Source organism: Rattus rattus, chromosome 16, assembly GCF_011064425.1.
Source record: "Rattus rattus isolate New Zealand chromosome 16, Rrattus_CSIRO_v1, whole genome shotgun sequence".
NCBI classification, from domain to species: Eukaryota; Metazoa; Chordata; class Mammalia; order Rodentia; family Muridae; genus Rattus; species Rattus rattus.
The window spans coordinates 38,088,214-38,107,726 of record NC_046169.1 but is presented as its reverse complement, the minus strand read 5'-3'; the positions used below and the strand labels follow the sequence as shown (position 1 = coordinate 38,107,726).

The 19,513-nt window shown below is 46.9% G+C and overlaps 1 protein-coding gene across 6 annotated transcripts in view; it reads right to left on the bottom strand.

The window, feature by feature from the left end:
- Bicdl1 (BICD family like cargo adaptor 1) overlaps nt 1-15,602 on the bottom strand; it is an 86,030-nt gene extending 70,428 nt beyond the window's left edge. For 4 of the 6 annotated variants that reach the window (XR_004386041.1, XM_032887074.1, XM_032887075.1 and 1 more), the window contains exons 1-2: nt 15,087-15,601; nt 8,849-9,064 (exon numbers count right to left, since the gene is read on the bottom strand). Coding sequence is in view for 5 of the 6 variants with exons in the window: in XM_032887074.1 (XP_032742965.1) it covers nt 8,849-9,064; nt 15,087-15,518 (648 nt within the window). In the remaining variant the exon portion in view is untranslated. Of the gene's footprint in view, nt 1-8,848; nt 9,065-15,086 lie in introns of all 6 variants that reach the window. The other 2 variants (XM_032887077.1, XM_032887076.1) reach the window with 1 other exon arrangement.
- Between the last annotated feature and the right edge of the window lie 3,911 nt (nt 15,603-19,513).

Sequence of the window (19,513 nt, the reverse complement as noted above, 5' to 3'; positions counted from 1 at the left end):
CTATGTAACATTATTAACAGCAACCGACAACCTTTTACTGACTGCCCATCCTGGTGGATACTTGTTTACACAACAGCAGAGGAAGCAGAGATGGTCCTGTTTTCAAAGGCAGCCATCCAAGAACACCATTCCTCTGGCTCCTCTGAGGATGCTGCCCCCTCTTCAGATGTCGTCTCAGATATAACCTCTAACTGAACTGGATACTGAATTAAACAAGACCCCCAACACCGGAAAAACAAAACAAAACAAAACAAAACAAAAAAAACCCTTCACTTTTACTCAGGAGACTAGAATGTAGGTAAGTCCTTAGAGGAGAAAAATGAGATTGGTGGACTTAGACCCAAGGGATAAAGTATTCTAGGTATCTCCCCACTGGTCACTAGTTCCTTAGTTGTCTGGTGTTAGAGGTTTGAGTCTTTAGTGTACAAATGTTTTACAAAGAGAATGGAACCCTCTAAGAAAGTGGCATTACCAAGAATACCTCCCTCAGACAGCACCAACTAGGATCCAGTGTGTTATTGGCAAAAACAAAAGTACCCCGAATGTTATTACTGATTGGATCGTGTCCTCTTTCAGACTGTTACAATGTCAACTTGCTTGGAGAAAGGGTCTTTAGAAATGTAGACAAACTGAATTCTACTTTATGGGTGTGGGTATTTTGTCTGAACTACACCGGTGCACCACCTGCATGTCTGGTACCAATGGGGGCCCTAAGAGGGCACCAGATGCCCTGGAACTGGAGCTGCCCATGGCTGGGAGAAGCCATATGGGTGCTGGGATCAAACCTGGGTCCTGTTCAAGAACAGCGAGTGCTCTTAACCCTGAGCCTTCTCTCCGGCCCCCTCCATAAATGTAAACAAACTAAAATGGGGTCCTAAGTCAATATATATGTGTGTGTGTGTGTGTGTGTGTGTGTGTGTGTGTGTGTGTGTGTGTGTGTGTCTTATATAGGGAGAGGAAATCTCAAAATGGAGAAGAGCGGGCATAATAATGAACGACTTTAAATCCAGCACATAAGGGGCAGAGGCAGGTAAAGGAAGCCAGCCTGGTCCACACTGTGAGTAACAGGACAGGTAGAGCTATGTAGAGACCCTGTCTCAAAAAACAAACAAACAAACAAACAAAAAACAAAAATAGCAACAACCACAAGACAGAGAGAGGGAAGACAAATACTAAGGGGTACGGGGAGGCACCATCTACCAGCCAAAAAGACAGGACTCTAAGAGACCTCTGGTCAGAAGGAACTGACCCTGGCCACACTCTGACTGTACACTTCCAGCCTCCAGAACTGGGAGCCAATGCGTCTGTGGCATGCTGTTACGTCAGCCTTAGCAAACAAGCCAGATTTCTCAAAACTTCTAAAATTTTAAAAAGTTGGGTGTGGTGGCACATACCTTTAACATCCATCAACATTCCTTCGGAGGCAAAAGCAGGGGGATCTTTGATTTCAAGACAAGCCTGGTCTACACAGAAGGGACCCTGTCTTAAAAACAAACCCCCCTGCCATTTTGTTTTCAACTTTTAGCTGGCAAAAAGAAAAAAAAAGATTTCCTATCTCATATCATACAAAAAAATGTATTCCAGGTAGATTAAATTCAAACATTAAAATGCATTTATGCTTTTATTAGAATATAGAGGGAGCAGCTTTGTAATCTAGAGGACAGAATTAATCAAAACACAAAAGAAAAAGCATTTAGGAAATGATAGTTATGTCTGACTTTAAATAGCTGGTCCTGGCTGGCCCAGCAGTTAAAGGCATATTCTGTTATCCAGAGGACACGAGTTCAACTCCTAGCATCCACGATGGGCAGCTCAGCTCCAGTTCCAGAGGGATCCATCCCCCTCCCTCCACAGGCACGGAACTCACACACACACACAACTCACACACACACACACACACACACACACACACACACACACTCACTCACAGGTGATTACAGTCTGCTTTTAAAAGCCTGCATACTTTTTAGTACAAGACCCTCTAAAATAAAACTATCAGAGCACTGAAAGTTAAAAACAAAACTGAACCAAACCCCTCTCCTTTGCCAGTAGAGTATGTAAGAAAAGCAAACAGGTAATGGACAAGAAAGACACAGTAATTCACGAAACGGAATTAAACCCATGAGACTTTCATCCCGCACACAAGGGATTAGCAGGGATGTCTAAAATCTGATGACGATGAAGAGTGAGGTGTAGACGGAAACACACACACTGACTCACACTGCTCATCTGTGAGAGCGCAAGTCTGTACCAAGGCTTTCAAGAATTTGGCAATGTGGAACAAAGCTGAGACGGGCTTTATTCAGATGCAGTAACTCCTGTTAACAGTCACCCGCAGAGAAATTCAAATATATGTGCATATGAAGAAGAGATGCAGAGATATTCACCACAGAAAAGTTGTAATCGTGGGAAGCTAGAAGCTAAACTCACCAATAAAATACATCTATTTCACTGTATCTGCAGAGTGGAACACGAAATAGCAGTTGATGTAAAATGAATTGACACTATCTTAGCAGCCTGTGTAAAATCCAAGAACACAGTACTGAATCCAGACAAGGGGTTTCAAACCATTTTACATTATACTTCCCTCTCTCAAACGTCTAAAATACAGAAAAAGCATACATTCTTAATAGCTGTATATGCAAACATATAATGATGTGTTTATACATAATATATGCATAAACATCCATGTATGTGTATGTATAAAAGTTGATTAGAAAGCTGACACTAAAAAAGCAGATAGCAGTGAGAACGATAAAACAGATAAAACAACAATATTTTAACCTTCTGAAACCTCTTCTTTGACACACCAATACAAAGAATACACTTTTATTCGTATTTAAACCAGGCACAGATGTGAGCAGTCCTGGGCTCTAACCTCAGTACTGCAGAAGAAACAGATGCACACACAGCCGTAAATAAATCTCAACGAAAGAGAGAAAAGTGTAAGGCTCGGGTGGGGGCGGGGAGAGGGAAGGGATCGCTACACAGTCCAAGGCTGACCTCAGCCTTCCGAGCCCTGCTATCATAGGCATGCGTCACCACGTCTGGCTTCAAAGGGCTCCAATATTTTAAATGCTGGGCCTGTACTTTTCTCTGCAGTTTTCTGTATCACTGTAGTATTTTGTTAAATTGTAAAGTAGACAAGGCAAACGCTTATACCATAATTCCATCCAAGCAGTCACTATTACCACATAATCTGGTCCTGTAGAGAACTGAAACCCCAGTGGGCCCTAGTATGTAAAATGGGTCTAGAACCAGCCTGTGGTTCTGAGGCTGGCCGTACTCACGAGAGAGGGAAGGGAATGACGTAATTGATGTATAAAACCCAGGCAAGTGTTTAAAGTGATGAGCTAATCAATTTCTCCAAACCCAGAGCTGTGCATTTGAGGAGGGAAGAGCCCGGAATGCCCTAAGCAATTTTAAATCTCATTCCCCAGAAGAAATCAATTGGTTTTTCCATCCTTTGGTCAACAGGTGCTCAAGCCTGTCGCTCATGTTTCAAACCGTGTGTGAGCAGTGTTTAATATAGATGTGAAAATGCCTTCCTTTACCTCCAACTAAAGTTACCCATGCCACTGAGGTTCATTTTGAAAATAATATCTTACTGCGAGTGCTTCGGAAGACGGAGAGGGCCAAACTGCAGCCTGCTATTAGAAACTAGGCTCTTTCCACAGCCTTCGGAGCACGGCTCTGGGCTGCTAAGTGAGCTCTAGGAACATCCCATGGAGCCTCCACAGCGTCTTGGTGCAGGCTCACATCTTGGCTGTTGCTATCTGGGAGAGAAGCTCCAGCACCAGACACTGTGTGGTAGGATTTGCAACAATCCTCCAGTTTAACCCGTGCCTCTCCTCTCCTGAGCGCTAAGCCCCACTGTACTCCTGCTGTGGATAGTTAAGATGAGGGTACCTACTGGGTCCTATTAAACCAGTGGTCCTCAACCTTCCTACGCTGTGACCCTTTAATACAGTTCCTCGTGCTGTGGCGACCCCAACCATATAATCATGTTTTTGCTACTCCGTAACTGTAATTTTGCTACAGTTATGAATTGTAATGTAAATATCTGTGCTTTTCGTTTTGTTTTGTTTTCTTTTCTTTTTTTTCGGAGCTGGGGACCGAACCCAGGGCCTTGCGCTTGCTAGGCAAGTGCTCTACCACTGAGCTAAATCCCCAACCCATATCTGTGCTTTTCTGATGGTCTTGGGCAACTCCTGTGGAAGGGTCAGTCAAATCCTGAAGGGTTGAGAACCACTGTATTAGACCTACTGTCAACTGCTACTGTGGTGTCACTTTCTAATTTAGAAAGTGAATTTACACTTTGCTCAGATATGTCAGCTTGAGTTTAAAAAAAAAAAAAAAAGAACGGCTAGACTCTTAGGAACTAGGAGAGAACTCAGGGGAATATTTTGTCCAAATGATCAAATAAATTGGAGAAGGTAATTCCAGCACATCCAGGTACCACAGAAAAAAATACAACCACTTCCTACCTCCCTTTTAATTTTGACTATCAATCTAACCACTAAATATTACAGGCAATGGTAAAATTAAAAAAAGAAAAAGCCCATCATGATGGAACATGCTTAGAGTCCCAGTCAAGAGGCCGAGGTGGGAAGAGCCCAAGGTCAAAACTCGCCTGAGCTACACAGGACGGCCTTTGCAGTTCACGAACACGGTCCCACCAGTTATGGACTAAAGTGAAAAACTCATCAACTTATAAAATAATATGCACTTAGTAACTTTTTTTACGTTGTTTGGTTGGTTGTTGGTTTTTGAGACAGGGCTTCTCCGCCTACTCCTGGCTGTCCTGGAACTCAGTCTGTAGACCAGGCTGGCCTCACACTCAGAGATCCGCTGTCTGTGTCTCAAGTGCTGAGACTGAGGGTCATCCCCACACCGAGGAGGCTTTCCTGTTACACTTCCTATCTTCCACACTCATTCACCCAGGTCTAGCAGATGCAGAAGCCCCATCCGCACGAGGACATGACAGTCAGGATGGCTACCATTTACCAAGCACTCACCACACACTGGTCACTGTGGTTTGAACCCCACACACTCACTCCTCACAACATGACCTGGTTATCAGCAACACGGTTGTTTCCATTCTACAAAGGAGGACACTGAAGGTAAAACAACTTTCCTACGTCCAACCACCTAGTAATGTCCGAGTTGGTGGTTGGCCCCAGGGCTGTCTGGCTTTAAAGTTTGTGATCTTAATTGCGGGGCCTTAGAAGTCTGGAACGGAGGCCACAGAAAATCTAATTGGTCCTGAACTGAAAGAAACCTAATCAAGTCATGTATCTTTCTTCCCTCAAGTTTTCCCAGATATAAAATGAGAGCGGCATCAATTCCTTTCCTCGTAATAATGAGGTTCTGGAAGCTCATGGGATGTACACTGGCAACATTCCATCGCCCCTAAAAAAGGTGTGTGCACACTAAATATGTCCATGAAGGTCCACGGCAGCTTTATCTGTACTAACCAAGGACAGGCACGGCAGACGTGCATCAGCTTGTGAACGGGTAAACAAACCACTACGTAACAATCGCTGTCTCCCCGTGTAACACGGGTGATGGAGTACTGACACATGCTTCAACACGGATGGACCTGGTAACACAACACTAAGTAAAGGACGTCACACACGGATTCGCCACTTACAGTGAATTTCACTGGATAAAAAGTCTAAAGCGAGGGAAAGCACAGGGATCAAGGTGGATTATAAGCTGCCAGGGGTTGAGACACAGGGCTTTTTGAGTTATAACAGAAGTGGTTGCTAATGGCTACAACATTTCTTTTGGAAAGGTGAAATGTTCTCTAGACAGTAGGGATGACTGCATAACTCTGTAAACAGTAAAAACCCACACTGCACACTTTTTTTTTCTTTTCTTTTTTTTGGAGCTGGGGACCGAACCCAGGGCCTTGTGCTTGCTAGGCAAACGCTCTACCACTGAGCTAAATCCCCAACCCCCACACTGCACACTTTTAAAAGGTAACATGCATGGGTATGAATTACATCTTCATACAGCTGCTGTTTTGTTTGTCGTTAAGAGCAACCTTGGAGACTATGGCGGACAAAGCAAATAATGCTGAAAAATGTTGAAGAAATAGATTATATTTTTGACACTATATATTTATTATATGGTTATATAAAGACATGGTGGCGCATGCCTTTAGTGCCAGCAGTGGGGAGGCAGAGACAAGCCTATCTCTGACTTCAAGGCCAGCTTGGTCTACAGAGAGAAAAACCCTGCCTTGTGGGGGAAAAAGCAATCATGCAAACTCCATTACACACATTCATTGCAAAAACAGAAACACCAGAACAGCAACAACAAAACCCATGGCCTTCTACCACTTCTGGCGGCTGCAATCTTGTCCTATGAGAATTTAATTCCCTTAAAAGTACTTAGTTCCTCTGGCTCCTGAACACCCAGTTAATAAAACAATAATAAAATGCAATCTAAACTTGCTGCTGATGGAAACCTCAGGGACTTGTCCTGCTTCCAAGCAGAAAGGAGAGGAAGCCACAAAACCACCAGGGCCTACATTCAAGGCCAGAAGAGGATAACAGGAATCTAGATCTAGTGGAAAGACCTGGAAGCCCATCATCAGGATTTCAACAGTGAAATCGGACAACAGAACAACTCTAAAGACGCCCCTTTAGTAAACAGCCTGCACCAGCACGTGCAGATCAACACAAACACACTGCATTTTCATAGAACACTGCTCATCTTCATAGAACACTGGCTCTCGGCCTCCCTAATGCTGCAACCCTTTGATACAGTTCTTCATGCTGTGGTGACCCCAACCATAAAATTAACTTCCTCAATACTTCGTGACGTAAATATAGGTGTGTTCTGATGGTCTTAAGCAACCCCTGTGAAAGGGCGTTGGACCCCAGAGCAGTCGTAACCCAAGGGTTGAGAACCACAGTAGGAGAAAGTAAACACAGGGCTACTCGGGCGAGCCGGCAAGCGCCATACCACTGAGCTATACCCACAGCCCACATTTCAACCATACTTGTCTGCAGCACAAAGCTCCTTCACTTTAAGTTAAGGACGCCGAGGCGGGAACAACGAGCAGTCAGTTCCAAGTTCTGTGCCACGGCACGTTAGCGTCTCTCACCAGACCATGGAACAGCGGGGTTGAGTCTGCGTTTGTCACGTGAACTTGGCCCAAGAAAATTTAATTTCCCTTTGGTTGGATTTTTTTTTTTAATTTGGAATTCCGTTACATAAATTTCACTCGAAACACTTGCTCAGGATTATATTAAATATTTTTAAGCAAATAAAGCAATCTGGCCAGACTTCTCTGGTTAATCTTTCATGAATAATTAATGAAAGACTCCAAAACCTATAAAATTTTTACAAGGCTAGAGATTCCCTCCGAAGTTACTAGAAAAGGTTTCAGAGCTGATCCAGAAATGCTGCCATGAAGCTGGCCCCGTGAAATGCATTCTGGACCGTGGCTACTCTTGCTCAAGGCCAACCCAATGGTGACAGAAAGAGAAAGGGGATTTACGTGCCCTACCACTGAATCCCCACCTTTCTCAGATTTGCTGGGATTTCTCTGCAAGCTGCCATTCTTCAGGTTACCAGGTCTCCTCTCTCTTCCTCCTCTCTCTTCCTCCTCTCTCTCCACTAATGGTATTTAGCTCTCACTTCCTTAGAAGTCAGAAGATACACCTGTCTCACAATCCCAAAGAAAAGCAAGCAGCCGTGATGTAATCGGCGAATACCATCCAGCACTCAGCTATCCCTCAGTGCAAGAGCTGGGGATTTACCGCAGCTGCCTTTAGCCTGTCTCCAAGACCACAGAAAGCCCAGGGGATTAGGACTGGGACAAGAGGCCACAGTTTTCCTGGTAACTAGAGAACAGCTAGTGTTGATTTTAGTCTACAAGAAGGATTGAGGTGCAAGAGTAAACCCAGGGTTTTTTTGTTTTGTTTTTGTTTGTTTGTTTGAGACAGGGTTTCTTTGTGTAGCCCTGGCTATTCTAGAACTTGCTCTGTAGACCAGGCCGGCCTCCAACTCAGAGATCCACCTGCCTCTGCCTCCCGACGCTGGGATTGAAGATGTTCCACTACCACTACCTGGATTTACCGGGTCTTAACTGAATTTTTTTTTAAAATGTGAATTTAAAGGCCACTCTCGGGGTTGGGGATTTAGCTCAGTGGTAGGGCGCTTGCCTAGCATGCGCAAGGCCCTGGGTTCAGTCCCCAGCTCCAAAAAAAATAAAAAAAAAAAAAAAAAAAAAAAAAAAAAAAAAGGCCACTCTTATTTATTTCAAAGAAATATACCTTATTTAAATTAGATTTCTACTCACTCAACTCTCAACCACCTTCTTGGCAATGATTCGTCTTGACCTTAATTAATTACGCTTCTGACACGACCTTATAAACGTGTAAGGATTATTATTTACTTAACGTGGTGATAAAAGTTAACTACAGACCTCCTCTCATAACGTACACGCGTTTCCCAAGCTGTTCGGCTAAAGACAGCACCTCTAAGTACTGCATTAACGAGTTAATAATTTTACAAGTGATGATGGGCTTTCCCTGGTACGGATCTTCTTTACAGGGACACAGACATCACTACAGGCCTGGGGTTAAGAGACCGCATCTTACAGACAGGCGGCCTAGTCACGGCCTGGCTCCACACTCCTTTTGTATGCTTATCACCTGGGCTCCAGACTCAAAAGCTGTGTTCAATTCTCTAATCTACTTGATCGAAGGAAAACACTGATTCCAGCAAGTTGGGGGGGGGAGGGGTCAGAAAGGCTCCAACCACATATATCCTTCCAGCACAGAGAAGCGGTTCCTTTTCACTATTTTATAATTAAAGTCTTGTGACTTACCCTGCTCAGTTGATCCAGTAGCCTTTGGTTCTGTTCTGACAGTTCCTGGACAGCGCGCGTTTTTTCTCGATCCGCTTCCCGAAGATGGACCTGTTGCCTCTCCAGCTCGTCCTGTAGCTGCTTCACGTCCGTCTCCAGCTCGGACACTCGTCCTTCCCACTCCCCTTCTCGGTTCTCAAACCGCCTTCTCAGCTCATGCTTCTCTTGCTCTAAGTGCTGGGGGGGGGGGCGGGGGGAAGAGGGGTTAAAAATGTGAAACTCTCCAGCATTTTCTCTTTTCCGTTTTCACACTTTTTCCCCCCAGACAGGGAACACAACAAAACACCCTGCCACACAAAGCATGTTGTCCAATCCACAGTTACAAGAACAGTCTCTTCTTCTAGAACACAGGACTTGTCTCACAAAGAAAACACCATTCCTCCTGGAAACACTTAATGCTTTAGTTATTCTTCCTGGGCAGGACTTGGTTCTAGATGTGGGAATTCACTTGAAATTTAACAAGTCATCTTTTGATTAAACTACGTATTTAAACAACTAAAAATGAACCCAACAACCAAAATACCTTTTAAAAAGAGGCCGCTCCTGGCACCATCTTTTATGCTTGATGGTTACAAGCCGTGAAGCCACCAGTTTGGGGTCAGGACTAGAAAATGGGAGGGCTGATTTGTGTTTAAGTTACCTGATGTATTTAGTGCTCCGAATCACAGCTTACAGATAATATACTACTAAATTTCAAAAGTATTAAGGCCCGTTCAGTTTGGGGCCTTATTTTGTGCGTTACTTGGGATGTATGTTCTATGCACGTGTGTGTCTGGCGCTGGATGTGACAAAGTGTTGGGGTCCCTGGAACTGGAGCTACAGACGGTTACAAGGTGCCAGGTGGGTGCTGGGAACCAAGTCCAGGTCCTCAGGAAGAAGAGTCAGTTCTCTTAACCCCCAAACCCTTTCTGCCCGGTCAGACCTATTTTGAGTCATGCATTAGTAATAGGCCCTGTGTGCTGGTTTCTGCCTCATCCACTCATTCCTGAGTGCTCGCTAAGGCAGGGAAACTTTACTAGAGACACTGGGGATGGACAAGACAGACGTGGTCTTGGTCTTCATGGGCCTCCATGCTAGTGGAGGACCATAATAAAATGGCGTGTGGCAAACAAAGTAAAGATATTCTGAAGTAACAACTCAATCAAAGAGGAGTCCTTTGGCTTGCAGGAAACAAGCACACCTTTCCGTTTGTATGAGATAAGTCTCCATTCAGAGGCAAGCACGTCCAGTACCAAGCAGTGTGTCTAATACAAAACCGATACCTCAGTCTAATTAAAGTAATGACTCGCCACCCTTCGGGGAGAATAGCAAAGTTCTAGCATGACCACTCAAAGCACACTGACTTAGGCTGGGCACGGTGGTCCATGCGGCAAGCCAGCAATGGCAAAGCTCAGACAGGACAGCCTTGAGTGGGAGGCCGCCCCAGAGAGATCCTGTCTCAAAAGCAAAACACACTGGCTTGGATCCATCTCCAAAGGCTGAGCTTTTCGGTGAGGACTGGAGCCAGGTTATTTTGAACCCTGAAATAAGCTCGTTTGTGTCTTGCTTGCAGGTGTCTTCCTTTGGCGTACTCGGTCATCTACTTCCTGGGAAAACACGCTCTCAAGCAAAGTTCTTATCTTTCAACATGTGTTTTGGAATGTTTCTTTTGGAAACCTCAGGTGCCAGTTTACCGAAACGCAAGAGAACCAGCCCCACTCCGTCAAACCTGAGGTGAGCCTAAATGTCAAGATTACCCCGTTCCGCCATGTCAACTTACTCCTCTCACTCTGAGTGACTTGCAAATATCTCTAAAAGCCAATTTACTCCCCCATGATGAAAATGGATTGTGCTTGAGAGGACTTGCCGAAGATTAAAAAACAACCACCCAAAATTAAAATTCTGAGCACATCAGCGAAGGCGGCACTCACGAAAACATTCAAGTCAACCACCCTGAGGGACCATTCATTTGGTTACAGTCACTCCAGTCTACAGGCCGGAAAAGTCCCACAGCTTATTAACCTAAACCCTTTCAGTCTGGGGCGTTTGGGGGAGGGAATAACAAGGGAGAAGCCACCGCTGACCAGCACGTAAACGGTTTGTCCTATGCGATCCTGACACACCCAACTTTCCAAACTGAGGATGTTCTAGCCACTCTAGAAATTTTAGAGATAGAAGGTAGAGGTGAGAGCTGACTGCAACCCTAAAACTGTGAAACTCAGTTTTCACCCAATGTGAAGACAACTGCGCAGAAGGCAGAAGGCAGAACTCAGTAACCACAGTGTTACTGAGAGGCCAGATAAATTAGGCTCTGAAAGAACAGAGAGACTTAAAAATATTCAGCCAACAGCTGCTAGTGAACAGCCCATCTAAGCAACTCCACCCAGTCCCCCTGGAAGGCGGGGTTAGACAGGTGGTGTTGATTGCTCTAATCTGTCCTTATGTTTACCAGGCGATACACACCCGATTTCAGGTGTCCCAAGCCTTTGTTAAAGGACAGGCAGAATCTGATCTTTTGGACAGAATTCAACCTTTTGATTTACTCTAAGAAATTTCTCCTACAATTATCTTTTCATTTAAGCTTTACATTAACCAGTAAAGGCTAGGAAGAATTTTCACACATATAGGTCTCTATCTGCCCGAGCTTTCTGATTTCCCAGGGTTGTATGGTCCTTTGAAAATTAACAGCAAGCTTATCAAGAACACTCTAAGCTAAATGTCACGTGGGATTCTGGAAGAGAAGAAAAGACATTTGGTGCAGACTCAGGAAATGTAAGGACTTTATTAATTATGACACATGCTAATGTAAAATGTTGGCAGAAAGATAAGCCTGAATGAGGAAAATATGGATACTCTGTTACGATTTCAATCTTTCTCTAAACATAAAATCAACCATTTTAAAAAAAGAACAAATCAACCAACTTCTAAAACAAAAAAAAAATTTAGCGTTACTAGGGTAAGTAAAATAAATACTCGTTGAAATGGATTTTGTGCAGAAATAAACAGTGACGCCATCCTCCTAAGCCCAGGCCATGGCTCATGAAAAGCACCAGAGAGAAACTCTCTTCTCTAGGGTAGCAAGCACTGAATGTACATCGGGACTCCTGGGCTGCTCTCCAAGTCTAGTAGTGACTCCCAGAGACTCATTTCCATCTCCCTCCATCCCTTACTGGGGAAAAAAAAGCTGTACAATAATCCTCAGAGAACAAAAGTATGTAAGTACGAGTTAGTAAGGACCTGGGTAGATATGTTTTCAAATCATAAGAGCTAATTATAGAGAGACAACCAAAACTGCCTTCCGACCAGACTTTTAAACGTACGCACAATATATTCTAGCCAAGCCATAACATGTCTATCTATGTGAACCTTTAAACAATTAAAGACCATTAATAAGCCTTTAATGAACCAAATGCTTTTATATTAAAAATAATAAAATAAAATAAAATCCTAGGTGTGGCATGCAGAACTAGATACTCCTGAATAGTAGGCAGAAAAGATCTTGAAGACAGATTGTTGTAAAATTATGAAAGTAACAATTTTGATGAGACCAACATAAAATCAGTCTCTCAGACCACCACCACTAATCTTTTCTTTAAATTTTTAGATTACAGGATCCCGCCATGTTGCCCACAGTGGCTGGAATTAGAGCACAAACCACCATGCGTTTAACCTCCAAACCAATTTGTCAGAAAAGGTGTTTGATGTCAATGTCTTGACAGTTCCTGGAAAAATAAATAAATCCTTCTTATTAAAGTAGGACTAGTTTTCTACTTCCGAGTGTTTAATTAAAAATACAGCTGCCACATTAAACTTTAGATAGTATTTTGTCTAAGCAGGCGTAACAATATCTAAGCTGCTCAAGAAGATCCAGTGGCAGTGGGGTGGCTGGAGAGATGACTCTGAGGTTAAAATCACTTTTTGTTCTTTCAGAGACTCGGGTTTGGTTCCCAGCTCCCATTCGCTGGCTCAAAACCATCTGTAACTCCTGTTGCACAGTGGACCTTTTGGGGTGAGCTTCTGGGACACACACATACGTGCAGGCAAACACTCACACCCATACAAGTAAAATAAATAAACCTAAGAAGAATAAACTATGGGGAAAATTCACTTGCAGGTATCAAATGAAACAGACTGTAGTAAGTTAGTCACTCTCAATTGTGGCACTGGAAGAATCAACATGGGCAGACAGAATATGCTTTGTGGTGGTGCCATCCTCAAAAAACACCAAATAAACAACATTCATTAGTTAGCAATTAGTGACTATGTTTTCAAGTATACACAAAAAAGTTTTAGAGTCAGGTACACTGCACCCGTAAGGTCCAGCTAGGCAGGGACTGAGGCAGGCGTTAAGCCTTTGTTTTTAACATTTTTAAGTTGTGGTAGAGTACACGTGACATCATTATAATCTATGACCTCGACCACCTTTGCCATGTACAGGTCAGCGGTGTTGGGTAACACCCCCCACACCCCGAGTTTTAAAAGTTTAACACTGGCCTTCACAAGCAACCCTTCACAAGGGTGAAGATCTTAAATGATAGTTTAGGCAGGTTAAGCTATTTCAGTCTTACCCATGGAGTCCATTACAGAATGTCAAAGGTCGCTTATTTACCCCTTTACAGGGAACCTTTTTGTTGCTGTGGAACTTTGAAATCCTCCTCTCAGTGAAAGCGCCACATGGAAGCCAGGGCTTGTGTAACTGTACACCATGAAATCTGTCACTCATAAACTGATAGGATGCTCTTTTCAAGCTCACTGTTTCTTCAGTCAGTTCCCTCACTGAAGGAATTTCAAAACTCCAGCACAAATCTCTGGGGTAGTACTCCTTTACAGAGTCCTGTAACTCAATCGATTCGGAAAGAAAAAGGACACCCTTTTATTTCCAGACCTCTACTTCAAGGGAAGACTAAACAAGTCAATTCATTAAGGCAGCAGCGCTCTGTTGCACTCTGGCTGTCTAGGCCCAGGTTTCACAGACAACTTTTCAGGCCGCGTATCAGAAGCCCATCAACTGGCAGGCCTCGATAGCGGGCTGGCTGAAACACAGGCCACTCACTGGTTTCCTTCTTTCTTCTGATTCGGCTTTCGATAGGCGACTAGACTACTGACACACATCCATCCCGTTGCAGAAATGTTTCTCGATTCACATTCACAAACAGAGGTGGTGAGGTAGACGAGGGCTGACTTCGGGCCTGGTCACATCTGTACTACGATGGTCTCGTAACGAGAACGAGGAAAGCGAGTCAAAGGCAAGTGGGCTATAATGCTGAACACTGGGGGCAGAGAAGCCTGGCTGTCTGTAGGACGGACACGACGCTGCTGTCCTTTTTATTGTGAAAAAATCTGCTGCATTAGAACCCTGGTCAGTCTATACTCTCTTTCTAGGTACCCTCAGCTACCATTCCAGACTCTTTCTGCTTAAAAGCAACAGCCCAATAAACTTAGGGTTATTTATTAATTGGGGTGTGTCTAGATCCTCTCCCTTTCCCCACGTGGGTTCTGGGGATCCGATTGGGGCAAGAGACCTTACCCACCGAACTATCTTGCCAGGAAACCACCCCTTCCACCAGGGTTGGGGGTGGGGGGTGTTTTTAATAGTGGTTAAAAGTAACTTGGCTCTTAGCTGCTAAGACCCAGGACACAGAAAACTACTACTGAAACACACACAGCTACTGAAGCCCAAACTCATCACATGTTGAGCCCTGCCTTCTCTGCTTTCTGCAATGAAACCACATTCCCTAATCCCCAAGCATTTGAAAGCTATATACAGCGCCTTCGGAGACACTTGTTTCCCACAACTCTCTGCCAGGAAGTTAAGACAAGGGCATCCAGAGGCCTTAATGCCCCGACTGAAAAGCTCCATGCTAACACCCTGATTAGAGATTAACTGTTTCCCCGAACACCTGAAGCATATTTTAAACGCTTCTCGGCGTTCTCATTTCTGAGTGCGGGTATCGCCCCAGTGCTGTGTAAATTAGTCATACTGTAAGCTCTATTTTAGTCTGTGTACAGTACATATATAGAACGGCCCACAACGGTGCTGGACCCACATCCGAGCTGGGTGGAAAAGTCAGGTGGGTTCCACGAATGCCCTGATGGCCGTGGAAACTATCCCTCCCGCCTCCCGTTCTCGATGGTTTTTCCTTCGAGGTAGAACAGGCACGGAAAGGAGGAGGATAAGCAGGCACCCAGCTCCCCACCCATGCCGCCGGAAGGTCCTCACCTCCAGCTTGTCCGTCAGCTCCTTGTGCATCTGCTCGTACTGCCGGCTCATGTCCTGGTTCCTCTCGAGCAGCGCCTTGCCTAGCCGGGCCGCCAACACCAGATCCTTCTCCTTCTGCCTGATCACCGACAGCAGCTCGGGATCCTGGGTAGGCGGCGGCGGCGGCGGTCCGTGCCCCTCAGCCAGAGACCCCGGCTCCGCCTGAGGATGCTCCCCGAGGTCGGACGGCCGCTCCCCGGCCGCCAGCAACGCCAGCTCCTCCTCTAAGGCCAGTTCCAGTTCCCCGGGACCCCCGGGGAAAGAGACAAGGGCGGCGGCGGCGGGACTCCGGACTGCGTCCCCGGCCCCAGCGGGCAGCTCCATGCAGCAGGCGCTGTCCGGCTCGGCGGGTGCTGAAGCTCGGCCGGCCAAGCCCAGGCAGAAGGCGGACATGGCCCGCGCGCGCCGAGCCCGCAGCGGTGCGGCCCGGCCGGCGCGCCCAGGCTGCAGGGGGGTGGGAGGAGGGGCCCCGCCGCGCCGCCCCGCTCTTCGCCTCGCGCCGCGGCACGCGCCCCCGGTCCCCGCGAGCCCTGGGCGCGGCGCGGCGAGCGCGGCGCGCGGGCGGCCCGCCCCCTCCCCGCGCCGGCGGCACGCGCCCCGCCCCGGGCTCAGCTGCTGGCGCGCGCCCCGGGACGCGATCGAGGGGGTGGGCAAGAGCGGCCGAGGAAGGGGGGAGAGCCGAGGGGGCGCGGAGCCGGAGGGGAGGCCGCGCTGAGGGTCGCCGCCGCCGCGCCGCGGGTTTCAGCCGCCCTGTTGCTGCCGCCGCCGCTGCTGCCGCCGCCGCCGCCGCCGCCGCCGCCGGCGCCTTTACGGGGAGGGTTGCGCTCCGCTGTCGCTGCGACGCTCGCTGTTGCTGCTGCTGCTGCCGTCGGCCGCTCCTTGCAGCCGCGCTCCATGTCCCCAGGCTCGGCGGCAGCAGCGGCGGCGGCGGCGGCTGCTGCTGCTGCTGCTGCAGGGGCCGAGGCGGCGGCTCGACATCGTTAGCCGCGCAGCCCCGGAGCCCTCCTTCTAGCCTTCCCGGCTCCGCAGCTCACCGGGCCGAGGCGCCCGCCCCGCGCTTCCGGCCGCGCCCCTCTCCCCGCCCCGGGCCGGCGCCTGACGCGCGCGGGCACCTGTTCGCCGCGCCCGCGCGGGATTCGCCAGCGCTCGGCTCGCCTCAGCCGCGCCCAGGTGGCGCCGGCCTAACCCCGACGTGGCCTCACGCGTCGTTAAGCGGATGCGCGCGCCGCCCGTGGGGACGCTCCACGCGTCCCGAAAGGCCGGAGCCTCTCCCGCGGGGACGGCCCCGCCCCCCGGCCTCGAGCCCCTCCCTCAGCCTCGTTCTCAGCTAGAGGTGTGGCCACGCCCCCTGCGCGCTCACCTCAGGGTGCGGCTCTTCGCAACCGCTCCACCTCCTACCCCCTCGGTTGGCGCTCGGCCACGCCCCCTGCCTCGTTTTCGCCCGGCCGCTGGCCACGCCCCCCGCGCTCGCACCTCTGGGTGTGGCCTCCTCCAGACTCCCACGCTCTCACCTCTCCCGTAGCTCTGCGGGGCGCGCATCCTCTTCCTCGCCTCCGCTGCCGGGCCCGCAGCCTGGTTCCTACCTGGGTGGGCTGGCGCGAGCCCAGCGTGACTAGGTCTCGTCCTGGTCTCTCAGGTGGTCTGTGGGCCGAGGGGGCTGCGGACAATTCTGTGAGTCACGGAGCCAGGCGGAGAGCCATTTGCAGTCCGCGATTTCTATCTGGACCCCTGCAAGAGCTAAGCAGTCGGGAGAGGGAGCCCTCGAGAGCAGGCGGCGGAGGAATGACTTGGGGAACCCAGCATCTTAATGCTGATGACTCAGGGATATGAGAGAAAAGGTTTTGTGGAGAAATAACGGGGGGAAACACCCTACTCGTAGATGGCGGTACGAAATAAAGACATTCTCCGATAATGATTGTTCGAGCCATGTCCAGCTTTCTTTGTTCGTTTTATATGCATTATCTTAATTTCAGGAGGATTTTCTTTAAAGTGTCGGTCTTGCTGTTTTACACGGGAAGAAACTCAGGCCGGAGATTCGGGGCCTGCCGGGCTGACTCAGGGATTCCCAGTAAAATCAGTATTCTTTCTTAACATATAACCCCCATCTGGAGGAAGATAAGCGGTGATTTACAAAGAAGTTGCATTGATTCAGTACACAGGGAACGCTTCTTGGATGAGGAAAGAAGGATGACGATGAGGCTACAGGGTGACTGCGGGTCTCTTCTTTCTTTAACCGAGGTGGCGATGCTGTGTGCTTCTTATTTAGGTAGCCAGAACTGGTCTTTATTGTTTCCTTTTCCTCTTCACCCACAACCTCATTTTTTTTTTTCTTTTTAGTGAGGTCATACTCTTTTTATCCCCGTGAAATGGAAATTTTAAGATACTCAGAAGTTGAAACGTTTCTCGTAGGTTTTGTTCTTTAGTAAATCCAGAGCCCTAACCATTACCTTCTATGCCAATCCACTCTCAAGGCAAGAAAATCCAGAAGTTCTCCAGCCTCAGGGCTGCCCTTGGGGGAAAGACAGGTGAAGCGTTATCACACCAGATCTTAGAGCTAAAATAAGCACTCGGCCGCAGTATCAGTCCAGCAATGGACACTGTTCCAACACATTTTATTATGCCCTGCCACACACACCCTGATCAAAGTTGGTGGATCCCGGTGGGCTGCAGATGAAGCTCCCTTTTGTCATGTTTGAAGCACGAAAGGACCAATCTTTCCCTAATCTGTATAGAGACGCAAATGGAGACCCACAGGATTTCCGAATTAAAGGGAGCTTGAGCAGTTTGCTTTTCCTGAATGCAGACAGACACCTGGAAAAGATGGGCTTGCTGGCCTTGAACTCATTGGTCTCTATGTATTAGGCTCCATTGTTGCCATGGAAACGAACTTTTCAAGGGTTATTTATTCATGGTGTAGCCCTGCTGGTCTTACTAACTTTGGCTGAGGGTGAATTTGCACTCAGGATCCTTCCGGAGTGCTAAGATTTAAGTGTGTACCCAGATAGAAGTACTCATTTCTTAGCAAAGTGTGGCCATAAATAGTATGCTTCGATGAATGTCCAAAAATATTTATCAGGTTAAATACGGAGAACTATTCGGAATGATGCTCCATTTTTTTTTCTTTTTTTCTTTTTCTTTTTTTTCAGAGCTGGGAACCGAACCCAGGGCCTTGGGTTTGCTAGGCAAGCGCTCTACAACTGAGCTAAATCCCCAACCCCTCGGAATGATGCTTCTTAAGTTGGTCTCAGAATCACCGAACACTCTCAAAAAAATATTGAAAGACACTAAAAAACATTGTGTAGCGTGGGTTTAGATGTTGACATTTGCCATATCAGACATTTGAAGTCTTTTAATATTTCGTTTCTTTAAAATACTTCTTTTTTAAAAAGATTTATTTATTTATTATATATGAGGACACTGTAGCTGTCTTCAGATACACCAGATGAGGGCATCAGATCTCATTACAGATGGTTGTGAGCCACCATGTGGAAGCTGGGAATTGAACTCAGGACCTCTGGAAGAGCAGTCAGTGCTCTTAACTGCTGAGCCATCTCTCCAGCCCTTTAAAATACTTCTAATAAGCATGTTGTAAATGTACTTTATGAATAACCATGATCTGTCTCCAAATTAAAAGAAAAATTAATGATGCCACACACCTTTAGTTCCAGCACTCAGAAGGCAGAGGCAGGCAGATTTCTGAGTTCGAGGCCAGCCTGGTCTACACAGTCAGTTCCAGGATAGGCAGGGCTATGCAGAGAAACCCTGTCTCAAAAAAAAAAAAAAAAAGTGTCTCTGTGTGGATCTACCCACATGAGTACAGTTACGGAAGGAAGCCAGAAGAGGGTATGGGAGTCCCTGAGAGCTAAAGTAACAGGCAAGCGAAAGCCACCCAAGGTGAGTGTCCAGACCTGAACTCCCGTTGGCTAGAGGAGGTCTTAACCACTGAGCCATCTCTCCAACTGGTAATGTTTTATTTTGATAAAAGCATATGAATGAAAATATTTTCTTATTAAGGTATATCCTGGGAGAAAAGAGGAGTATTTTAATACCTCCCTCTTTTTGTTTTCTTTGGTAAGGAGCCCATAATTGACAAGTGGTAGTTTTTTAAAGTTAGTTGGGTTGTGGAATCCGAGACATCTCAGGGTATCTACTAATATTGAAATAATCTTTGACCAATGTATGACTAACTCTGTAATCACATGCTCTGGTCATTTTGAAAACGCCTCATTGAGTTATGAAACTTTTCGAATGTTGTCACATGTCATTTAATACAGAATCAAAAGAATAACATTCATTTCTCAAATGGCGGCTACAGAAACTCAGGAGTGGAAGCAGGCAAAGGCAGGAAGGTGGCTGCAATCTCGAGGCCAGCCTGAGCTACATAGTAA